The sequence below is a fragment of the Ursus arctos genome, unplaced genomic scaffold (assembly GCF_023065955.2).
Source record: "Ursus arctos isolate Adak ecotype North America unplaced genomic scaffold, UrsArc2.0 scaffold_7, whole genome shotgun sequence".
NCBI classification, from domain to species: Eukaryota; Metazoa; Chordata; class Mammalia; order Carnivora; family Ursidae; genus Ursus; species Ursus arctos.
In genome coordinates this window covers 63,433,769-63,445,481 of record NW_026623089.1, presented here as the reverse complement: position 1 = coordinate 63,445,481, position 11,713 = coordinate 63,433,769, and the positions used below count along the sequence as shown (strand labels likewise).

The 11,713-nt window shown below is 38.7% G+C and overlaps 1 protein-coding gene across 14 annotated transcripts in view; it reads right to left on the bottom strand.

Annotated features, from left to right (window-relative positions):
- The window catches only part of FAM13C (family with sequence similarity 13 member C), a 134,261-nt gene that overhangs the window by 78,087 nt on the left and 44,461 nt on the right, over positions 1 to 11,713 (bottom strand). For all 14 annotated transcript variants that reach the window (XM_048218944.2, XM_026504245.4, XM_048218945.2 and 11 more), the window contains one exon: positions 6,587 to 6,705. In XM_048218944.2, coding sequence (XP_048074901.1) covers positions 6,587 to 6,705 — 119 coding nt within the window. The remainder of the gene's footprint in view (positions 1 to 6,586; positions 6,706 to 11,713) is intronic.

Here is an 11,713-nt window from a genome sequence, read left to right as displayed (position 1 = left end):
GTTAAAGAATAGCCTCATTCCCATGGCCTCGGGAACACGCAGTGTCTAACCAGCTGGTCAGGTTTAAATTAGATTTAAGTTTATATGCACACTCTGTCTCCTACAATCACTATTGAAATTCGTCTGTTAAATCTAGTTCAAGTTAGGCCAAGCAGTTTTCTAAGATGTTGAGATATTAAGGACAAATTTTTTGTTCCATCTCCTAGACATATTATTTCTAACACGAAGCTATGACACCGAAGTTTGTAAAATATGTTCCTTGTAGGAAATGGTGATGTTAGAGTATTTGTGATGAAAAATCAAATTTGTTCACCTTAGCCATAAATGAAGCTGAGGTTGGTGATAATTACCCCACTACATTATTATTCAACTTACATATAAAGATTATATAGTCAGAATGCAGAATGCATTCTGGTCTAGCTTTATACTCTGGAACCTGTTTGAAGTGAATTCAACCCGAATGTATCAGGAAGCCCCTTTCATACACAATTTTTTTAATGCCACATTAAAACAATAACAACAATATAAGGAGTACACCAGTGATGAGCACAGGGTGATACATGAAAGTATTGAATTACTATACTATATACCTGAAATTAATACAACACTATATTTAGCAAACTGGAATTAAATAAAAACTTAAAACAATAGCAACGATACAAAAACATATACTCAAATGGATAACCATGGTCATATTGGGGTTGTAAGACTACAGGAAATTTTTATTTCCTTGGATTTTTTAAATTTTCCAATATAATCATGTCCCATTTATTATTATTTTTAATGAGAGAATGTCTCTGAGTTTCCCTTTTATCTTTATGCCTAATCATTGTTTAGAGAAAGTGCTAACAATGTATAAAGTAAACAAGGGCAGTCTCAAATAATAATAATAATAATAATAATAATAATAATAATAAAGGAGGGTTTCACTCCCAGAATAATCAAGTGTGGGCTCTTTGTCAATCAGTTCAAGGGGTTGGTGATTTGGTGTAGGATATTTTTGTGCTCTATAGCACGGAGGAGGAATTATTTTTATCTGTGACTGCAAGAGCTTGTTTTATTAGGCTAAAATCTTTCCACATCTAATCCTTTAAACATCTAGAATGTTGAGCATTTTTAGAATTAGAATCAGAAGGGGGCGGAGAAATCATCTGACCCAAACTTGTGTTAGAGGAGGGGACTGACAGATTTGCATGAAGTGACCAAGGTCACCTGAGAGACATGAGATAAGACTCTGCATTTCTTAATTTGAATGTTCTTTCCATTCTATCAGACTATTTCTGAGCCCATGAGGAGGGAGGCAGGATGGGGGGATGAAGAAGAGCCCTCACTATAGGTTCCCTTCCCATGCAATGTAGGCAAAGCAAGCATTTCAGAGCCCACCCATCACCCAACTGTATAGCAGGGAGTCTCAAAACATTGTCAAGACAAACTAATTTTTTTTTTATTTATACCTCATTCATTCTCTCCCCCCTGCACTAGGAAGAAAGAAAGAAAGAAAGAAAGAAAGAAAGAAAGAAAGAAAGAAAGAAAGAAAGAAAGAAAGAAAGAAAGAAAAGAGAAAAGGAAAGAAGGGAGGGAGGGAAAGACAGAGAGACAGGGAAAGGAGAGGAGAGGAGAGGGGAGGGGAAAAGGGGAGATAAATCCTAAGAGCACACAAATAAGAACATACTGGCAACATGTAGAGCTCCTGTCTGGTACAGTCCAAGAAGGCACATCTTATCTACTATGTTATTAAAAATCTTTGGGTGCTCATTCTCTTACTCATTCTTTCTCTTTTTAGCAGAACTCATTAAGACTCTGCTTACTTCTATGAAAAACACTTAAATAAGAAACAATTAGCTATTAAAATACAGACAAGTTGTCTATCTCAAAAACAAAAGCTGAAAGGATTTATTCCCCATGGAAAAGTTGCTGCCAACAAAACTTCCCCTTTCCAAAAAAGCAACAAAGCTTTTTCTTTCTTCTGGAATGTCACAAAAATAGTCAAAGCCATCAAAGGCCATTATTCTTGCTAATACACCAATCTTCAACCCCCTCTAACTGGGGACTTCCAGATGAAGAGGCTAATAAACTCCAATTTGCAAATGTAACCACCAACTTAATTAGCAGTGACACAATGCTATAGAATAGCTCCTGTTTATACAGACAAGGTCTTTAACGACATTAAAAGTTTAATGCTGTCATAAATTTTCATACAATATTTTAAACACAAGTGAGTTAATCACTCTCTAAAGTAAATTTACTTAGCTGGGTAAGAAATCCCCAGCTTCATTAGTATTCTCTTGCATTCATAAATCCTCCTTTGTCATATCTGAGGGTTCATAGGATTGGCACTGGCTGTAGCTATATAAAAAAAAAAATCAATCAAAATGATGCATATTCATCAAGTGACTGCTCTGAACAGATTGATGGCATTTGTCTTGGTTCTGTTATAAGGGGAGCAAGGGCTTAAGCAAATCACAGCCTCACTGGGTGTCAAACTAGAAAATGAGAGGGTTGTATTAAATGATTACTAAGGCTTCATTCTTGCTCTAACCAAATGCAGTTCTATAATTACACAAGTTTTGAAAAGCTGCAGGTACTGAAGAGCATGCCGGAGTAGGGTAATACACAGCCCCTCCACTTAGATGCAATGAAAACTCAAGTTAACATGTAAATACATCATCTTGGAAAGGAGGCACGAGACATTATCAGACATCACCTTATTAGGGCTTAGCTCCAGGCAGCTAGAGTACCCAGGATGAGCAGTTGCTGGGAAGAAAATGATTAAAACAGGCATTATAAATCAAATGCCTGTAGAAGCCAGGCTAAGAGCATAAATAAGGGAGCAGATCCAGGTGGGAGTTGCGGGAAAAAGGACAGCTGCTCCTCAACTCCTGCTAATTGTTGTCTCATAGGAATATAGGCCCTGGGTTATCCCATCTTTAGTTTTTCAAAAAGAATCTCCCAAATCTATAAAATTTCTGAATTTCAAATATTGAATCAAAATATTTTAAAACATTCTACAAGGCAAGTGTATCTCGACACTAGATTAAACCGCAGGACACCAAACTTGAGATCTCTGCTGTGGGGCACCGTATGAGGAATATCATATAAGAACAGAGAGAACGTGGCAAGTAGGAAGAAGGATGCAGTGAAAGAGGATGGAGAGGATGAAATCAGTGTCTGAGGCTGGCTCTGTTGGAGAACAAGCAAACTAAGAGGTAGAAAGAGGTTAGGATAGTGTTTCTAAACTTTTTAGGGGTCATGAGTACCACATGAGATTCTGATGAATGCTTTAGAGATTTTCCCTGGAAAAATAAACTTTGGTGTAGCAGGTAGAATAATCGCCCCCCCACACACCAAGGTGTCTGTGTCCTCATTTTTTTGTCCCACTCCACACGTTACTCTTACATGACAAAAGGGATTCTGCAGATATGATCAAGTTAAGGACCTTAAAATAGTGAGATTATTGTGGATTACCTGAGTCAGCCCAATCTAGTCCCATGAATCCTTAAAATCAGAAAATCTCTCTCGGTCATGGTCAGAGGGAAATGTATGGACGAATGCTCGAGATGCAATGTTGCTAGTTTTGCCATGGAGAAAGGGGTTCAAGCCAAGCAATGTAGGCAGCCTCTGTAAACTGGAAAAGGCAAGGGAACAGATGGATTCTCCCCCTTGAGACTCCAGAAAGGAATTGCAGGCTTACTGATACCTTTATTTTAGCCCAAGGAGACCCATATTGGATAGCTACAGAACGATAAGATTATAACTGTGTGTGGTTTTAAGCCACAGATTTGTGGTCACTTGTTACAGTAGCAACAGAAAACCAATATAATAAATATACAGTCAAACTTCGGGGAAAACATACATAAACCTCCCTGAAGCTCATCCACAGACACAGATACAGGGCCCTTGTGCTAGAAAGAGCTGAAGGGATGAACTATTTCTCCTTGGCAGACATGCGAAGATCAGTTCCCACCTTATAACACAGTGAGCTCCAAAATCTCATTTCTACAAGGATGCATTCATTCTCTGAAGACTAACTACTCCTTTGACGCTCATCGAAGTGACATGTGACCCCTTGATGGCAAAGAGATCTTTCTTCTCTTTTTCAAAGTGTTCCTTATGCAAATAAAAATCTCCCCACCGCCCCCATCCCCCAAGAAGGTGGCATTTTATACCTGCTGAGATTTAGCCTGGTTCCTTCCCTCACTTGGAGCCAAACCTAGGTCTGGAGCATACTGTTACAGTATCATGTCTCTATCAAGATCTTATTGGGCACCGTATGCCTGAACCTGGCCATATGCTGGCTTAAAAGGGAAGAGAAATGTTATCAGGAATGTGAGATACCTGACTCAAAGTTGTTTTTAGCCTCAGATCTCATTTCACCAGTTCATCAAGTTTCAAAATCCCTGTAATATTTTGAGATTTTTTTTTTTTAAGTTTCATTAGAATGTCCCTAGGTGACGCCACCATGGCTATGACAAATAACTCTAGTTTAAAGGTTACCAGCCCAATCTAAATACTAAACTTAATAGTACCAGACATAAGTGGCCTAACACTCTTCTGGTCTGACACTTAACTCTAGGTCCTGTGATTGCCAACACTGGGGTACAGAATATTCTGGAATGGTGCTAGCTCATAAGGCTAGATCCCGGTGGAACCTGGAGACTAGAAGGGAGAAGAAGCAAAGGACAAGGTATTTGGGGTCTTATGGAGGTGTGCTAAGGTGTAGAAATGGCCAGGTCGTTGGGGAGAGACAAACCTGACTTAACGAGGAAGGCTGCCCAGGGACCCTGTCTGTATTCGTTTCCTTTCAATGACATGCAGAGGAGGTCTAGGAACCTTCTAAGATGTTACAAACTTGTGTATACGTGCATCTCTGTTTTTCTGAGAAAAGGTACCATAGATCTGAGAATCCAAATTCAACTGTAACTCCCCATCCCCAAATGTAAGAACTGCTGCCCAGTACATTTCCTCATCAAAACTATTCTAACTCCATACTCTTAGCTCTTACTAATCATATGTAAATGATTGCCATCACACAATCCTATTAAATTTCTGACTTGCCCTCTGATAACAGTAACATTACCACTTACTTTCCCCACTGTAGATGAGATATAAAGTGATCTAAAGTTACCAAACATCAAGGATCTTTGAGAAGGTTCACTGCTAACCTCATTTTTCCTGATTAGCCTCTGCGGAATATCCACCCCAAAGGGCTGCCGTACATTCCATACACAAAAAATAAATAACAGTTTTGTTTTTTGTTTTGTTGTGTGTTACTATTTTGAAATATGCACGGGTATATAGTTGGCCTTGTTTTTGCTGAGAAAGGCAGTCACCAGTGTGGTGGAGGGGAGACAACATCACTGCACAAAATTGGTTCTAGTCAGTCTAAAACAGCTTCATTATAATAAGCCTTCAAATAGGAAGGCGAATGCCCCAATCAGCAGAGAAAGGACAAGGTTGAGTCTTACCTGACCTGAGGTCACACAAGAATAAACAGAAAAGAGGTGGCAACTTGTGAGGAGGGTGATACAAGACACCTACGAATCCAATTGGAGAGAGGGTCACCTTGCTTTTAGGCCCCCTCCAACCTTTTGGGGCTCTACGATTATAAATTAAGTATGCTGAATATTTTAAAGCAAAATTACATAGCATAGCCAACTTCTCTGTAGTTGTTGATTCATTTAGGCTGTGCTGCCATAAAAAAAAAAATCTAAAGGTCATGCTCAGAAGCACAGCACTCTCTTCCCACGGAGTGAGGGCTATGATTACGCTGCACACATGATCCTACAAAGACAGCTGACACAACTAGCAGCTGAATTCTTTCTTCTGTTTATTTCCAGAAGAGACTTTCCACGGACAGCTGCAACGCCAGGCTCCCATCAGAATGCCATGCCAACCTTGCTGCAGACAGCTTTCCACCTACGTCCTTGCCCTGGACCCAGGGCTGTCTCCGGGAGGTCTAGCAGACCAGAGAGGCCAGCTCCAGGCTGCTTCAAGTGCCACAAGGACAGTACTTGGATCAGCACAAAAGCCACACCTGCTATTCTGTAATCCAACATTCATAGGTTCAAATTCTGGCTCAGCTCTCTCACTTGTGCAACATCAGGCCAGTGCCTCAATGTGTCCCAGCCTCAGGCTTCTCCTCCATAAAATGGAGCTATAAGTACTCAGTTTATGAAGAAGTGGAAAAGGCTAAATGAGATAATGTGTGAAAAGAAATTGGCTTGATGTCTGCACTGTCATCCCTAATTATCATTATCACAGAGGAAAACCTAATCAGCTCCAGCATGGAATAAAAGAGGACAAAATGAAATCAGCATTTCTTTCTCCAAGACTATCTCCTCTCCTCTCTGAGCCATAGGCTGATTATCTCCAAAATGAAGGCAGAGACAGTGGGTTATTTACATTTCCCTCAACTCAGACTCAATGATAGTCTCTCACAGCCTCATAAGCAGCTTCTGTGACTTGTAAGGAATGCCACTCAAAATCAGAAAGCCTTGCCTCTTGTGGGGGAGTGGCAAGCATGGCATCAGCATTTCTGGGAAAGCAACACCAGGCACAGTACAATTTCTGACAACAAGAGGCCCACCTTTGTTGAACTCGGACTGTTTCTTGGCACCTGAAGGAGTGATTTTGTGGACTCTCGTGAGCGGATGTTCCTGTTCTCCCCCGACACTCTGGCTGGCTGGGTATCACGTGCTCTGTTTCCTGCAAGAAGAAACAGCAAAAGTAGTGGAGCGGGCAGTAGCCATCCCACCACAGGGTCCCACAGTGTGCTTCAGCTGGGAGTGAGGCTTAGGGCAGGGGAGCACAAACAAAACACACTCCACTGGCTATGGTTGGGGAAGGGGGCCAATAAGTAATTTGAAATTTAAGAAACATTTTTCTATCAGTCACTTGCTATAAGATTACAGAATAGAGAGAAAAATAATGAAAAATCTAATGTTCAAGAGATACAATATAACCATACCATGAAAATTTTCACATTAAAAATATTATAGAAGAATATCAAATAAATAGATATATCTGAAAACATAATTTCTAGAATATTTTTAGCATTGGCTCATTTTTATAAAAACGAACATATGTATGGATACACACACATACAGATTGAGATACCAAAATCTTAACAGTGACTAACTCTGAGATGTCAGTCCTTTCTCTTTTTTCCTTTTTGGGGCTCATCTACATTTTTTACAATAAATATACATTATTCCTATAATAGGAAAGAAATTTAAGTTGGCCTGAAATCTAAGGAACACATCATTTTTATAAATTCCAAACCCCAAGCATGCAAGCATGCTCTTCTCTCTCTCTCTCCCTCCCTCTGACACACACACACACACACACACACACACACTGCATCCAAAGAAATCACTCTATTGATCATCCCATGATGCAATCTCTGCATTAATTTAGAACTCCAGAATGTTAAACTTTCTAGGGAATATCATAAACACATCCAAGCTAAAATGAATCTAGATTCACTACGAGGAGACATACACTAAAAATGAAAGATTTATATACATTCAACAGTTGAACCACTATAGTTTTGGGGCTGTGTCAAACCTCTAATTGACAAGATTTCCTTGCAGCGAGATAGCCCCTCTTTACCTGATAAAAGAAATACTAAAACTAAAATCAGTGAGAAATTCAGTAAATCCAGATGGCTACTGTCATGCAATGAAAATATTCGTGTGCTGCAATACGTCTGGGTCTGACTGTACAGTATACTGTGGTGGCAACATAGACCAAGCTTTCCTATCTGGAGTGTGGGTTAAGGTCAGTACAAGTGCCAAGATGCCAGATATCTCAGAAGTCACTTTTCCAAAACACTAGAATAATGTGGTGGGACTTTTTGCCAAGTAGTCATCACAAGCTTCTAAAACCAAATTATGGGGCGCCTGGGTGGCTCAGTCAGTTAAGCATCTGCCTTCAGCTCAGGTCACGATCTCAGGGTCCTGGGATCAAGCCCCGCATTGGGTTCCCTGCTTGGTAGGGAGTCTGCTTTTCCCTCCCCCTCTCCCTTTGTCCTTCCCCCACCCTCTGCTCATGCTCTCACTCTCTTGCTCTCTCTCAAATAAATAAATAAAATCTTCTTAAAAATTAAAAAGCAAAACAAAATTATATAAACGCCTTCCTACAAGAGGGTTAAAGTGGGGAGTTGGGGCAGAGATTAGGAAAGGGATTAATTATTCCTCCAGGACCCTTTAACGCCATTTTTCTAAGCCTCCAGCTTTCAGCAAAGAGACACTCTGGACATAGCAATTGCTTGTGAAAAATTCTACAACTACCCAAATACTGGCTAAGTCTCCCCAGCAATGGGTTCGAGTGAGATAACTCTGCTTACGATTTGCAAGGTATGCGACCTTACACAAGTTACATCAATTATCAGGATCTCTGCTTCCTTGTCTGTAAAACGGGGATAATATTCCCAAGGTCTCAAAGTTGTTGAACAAGATGTCATTACAACATCTCTTAGTACCTCTCAACTGGACGTGCACAGCAGATGGGAGCTATGAATGCTAAGATTTCTTTTATAAAAATTCCCTTGAAGCTCAATATTCTGAAAGTTATGTTACGGAAACCCGCAAAGACTTAACCCAAATGAGTTTATCAAAAGCAAACCTATTTTTGTGGTGGAATGTTTGTTTCAAGTTTCTATACTTCAAGAGTCTAGAAGTTACTCAAGAACCTCATAGGAAATGGGAGAGTAAACCCCAATTCTTACTTGCCCCAGTTTTTAAAAATAATTTCATGCTTTTCCTTAAAGGGAGAGGGCAGAAGGAAAAGGGATGTCATTCTAACTAAATTAATAAAACAGTAGCTTCCAAAGGTATTGTGCTGCCAGGTATCACTTATTCATAAGGACATAAAGAAAAAAATATATAACAAGAACAGTAATACTCAATCATGGTTATCGGCCTCTATAACAGAGGGACACATGAGAGACCAGGATTCACCACCTTAATGAGTTCACATCCCTATTGCAATTGGGCTCCACTGCCTGACCAGTGAGAAGGTTAACTAGGACTGCCAAAGAAAGTTCTTAGAATAGATAATGTACTCATGTATGACTAAGAGAACATATTCTCCCCGCCCACCCCCCAAAGGTGACACTATCTGGACAAGAACATATTTAATTAGCCTTGTTCATTTAAGCTTCATTACGTTTTTGTTTGGGATCTGCTATAACACCCCCTGTCAAAAATTCTAGAACATTAAAGCAGAGTGTTTACCTTAAAATGATGGAGATATATTTTTACTTAAAAAGAAATCACCTACCACAAACCAAGGATGTTGACAATTAAGGAGGTTATGTAAAAGTGAATAAGGCAATCCTGCCCCCAAAGAATTTTAAAATCTACTGTTTGACAAAGACTCAAGTGTAAGAGGGCAGACGCTAACTTGCTTGCTTCTGTGGTAATATGTTTGCCACATTGGCAAGTCCAAGCTGACCAATGGAAATGAAGGAAGGAGAAGCCAAGACCCTCTCCACCAGGCTTGTCTTCCTAGTACCTGGCCAGGCAGAGGCCGGAGGGGCACCTGTAAGACAAGTGATCCTACATCATTCCCTCCTGCTCCCAGCCCTTCCCTCTCCTTTGACTTTGTGTCCTGTACACCCCAATTCTCGCCTTGGTGGAGTGATTTGTTAGTTCTCTCCTGTAGGCAGGAGCAATTAAATTGACTTAGCTCTGAGCTATTTCATAAGTAAGGCATCTGTAAAACAAACATTATTTCAGTTATTTTTTGATCCATGAGCAGAGGCTAGGATAGTATACACGATAAGAGAGAAACTGCCTATTAGATTGAGAGGCTCAGAACCTCAGCTGAGTCAAGGAAAAATTAGCTGCCCCTAAGCAGAAATAATGAAATATAATATTTTGTCCTTTTTGGGATTTCAGTGAATTCAGCTGACTGTTACAGAACTTGAGAGAATCTAGTTTTGATCCAATGTAATGGTCACAGTTTCAGATCCTTCCAAGTCCCCCAATTTGTACAAATCCATAACCCAGAAGAAAGAAAAAAACGTTTTGTCCTAGTCCTAGTTTTTGCTCAGCTTGACGAACCAGAATGCTGCCCTTGGGCCTCAGAGACCTACACATCCTTTAAATCTTCCTTTCAAGATGTGTGGTCAATCAAAATATTTTGTTGGAAAGAAAGGCGAAATGGAAAGAAATATTCTTAATATTTGGGGAGGAAGCAATGTCAGCTAATTCTCTTCCTAGTCAATTTGATTTTGATGTCTCTATTTTCACAGGACCAGATGTCAGGGGGAGCCTTCTTCAGTTGTGAAATAAGCACCCAAGTTTAAACACCTTGTAATTTGGCAGCAGTGTTGGTGGATGAAAGCACTTGGTAGAGTCCTTTCCATTAATCTTACTTTTGCAAAATCATCACAATAAAAAATGATTGTCTTAAGGTAACAAAATACTTTAAAATGCACATGGTTAAAGACCTGATGAGAGTTCCTTTGATGGTGAAATGTAGTTATTTCTGTGACATACAATAATTTAGAATAACAACTGGACATTCAAGTATTGATAAATTTCTAGAAACACTATAAACAATTTCTGGAATATCTATGTTAGGAACATATATCCATATACCTATAACCTAAGAAGGTTTATCAATACTTATTTGACAATGCTTTCTACATAATATAACATATCAAATAAACCTGATTTGTTTAACATCTCTCTTTTATAAGGCGAGAAACAAATCTTTTGAGATTTCCAGGGTCCCTCTGGGATATATCAATAATACTTTGAGGTCAAGAAGACTCCATTTAGAGTTTAATTTGGGGAAGTTGTCAAAATGTTAAAAGGTTTGAATATTTGACTAAGTAGGACTATAGATCATTATCAAATACTTAATTATCTATTTAACCAAATTGGCAATAGAAGATTTGAAAGGCAAACACAAAATGTTATGTTGTTGTGAATGAGACCTAGCTCTTTTAATATTAAGAAGACTGGGTTCTATTAAGTAATTAAAGACCTGATATAAAAACAACATGAAACATGAAACATGCAAAGGCAAAAAACAAAAACAAAAACAAAAACAAACTTTGCTTTCTAGGTAGATTGCCCAAAAAGTAAAGTGAACAAACAAAAAGCTTTTCACAATCACTTATCAAGAGCAGACCAATAGCACAAGAATACTCTATCTTTTTAACAGAGAGAAAACCAAATTTTAATTTTGCACCAGTGTACTTTTAATAATAAAACTCATTTTTTAGGGAAAAAAAACCTTAAATCCATTCTAATCTTAGCCAGCTTGACCACAACTAACATTCTTTTCCTAAGATTCCTTTTCCACAAAAGTTCTAGAACTTTTTATACTCATTCAGATTACTTACTATGTTTTTTCCTTCTTTCTCATTCTGAAATAGTCATTTTACTTTCTTTACCTATTCTTCATTCACAGTTGTTTACTTTCACCCTTATTATTTTGAAATAGTTTTAAGTATATATACTGATTATATTATTACCATTAGAATCTTAAATTCCTAGTAAAAACTAAGAATTAAGCAAGTGTGGACAGACAAATTTATAAATATATTTCATAATTTCTAGAAATACTTCTTCCTCAGTAAACTTTTCAATGTGGACAAAACATGTTTACTAATAGGTCATTACCTCCTTAGTTCTTCTGTAAAGGGGAGACAAAAGTAGATAACTTATGCTCAGTAGTTAATGTTTCAGTATTTTAT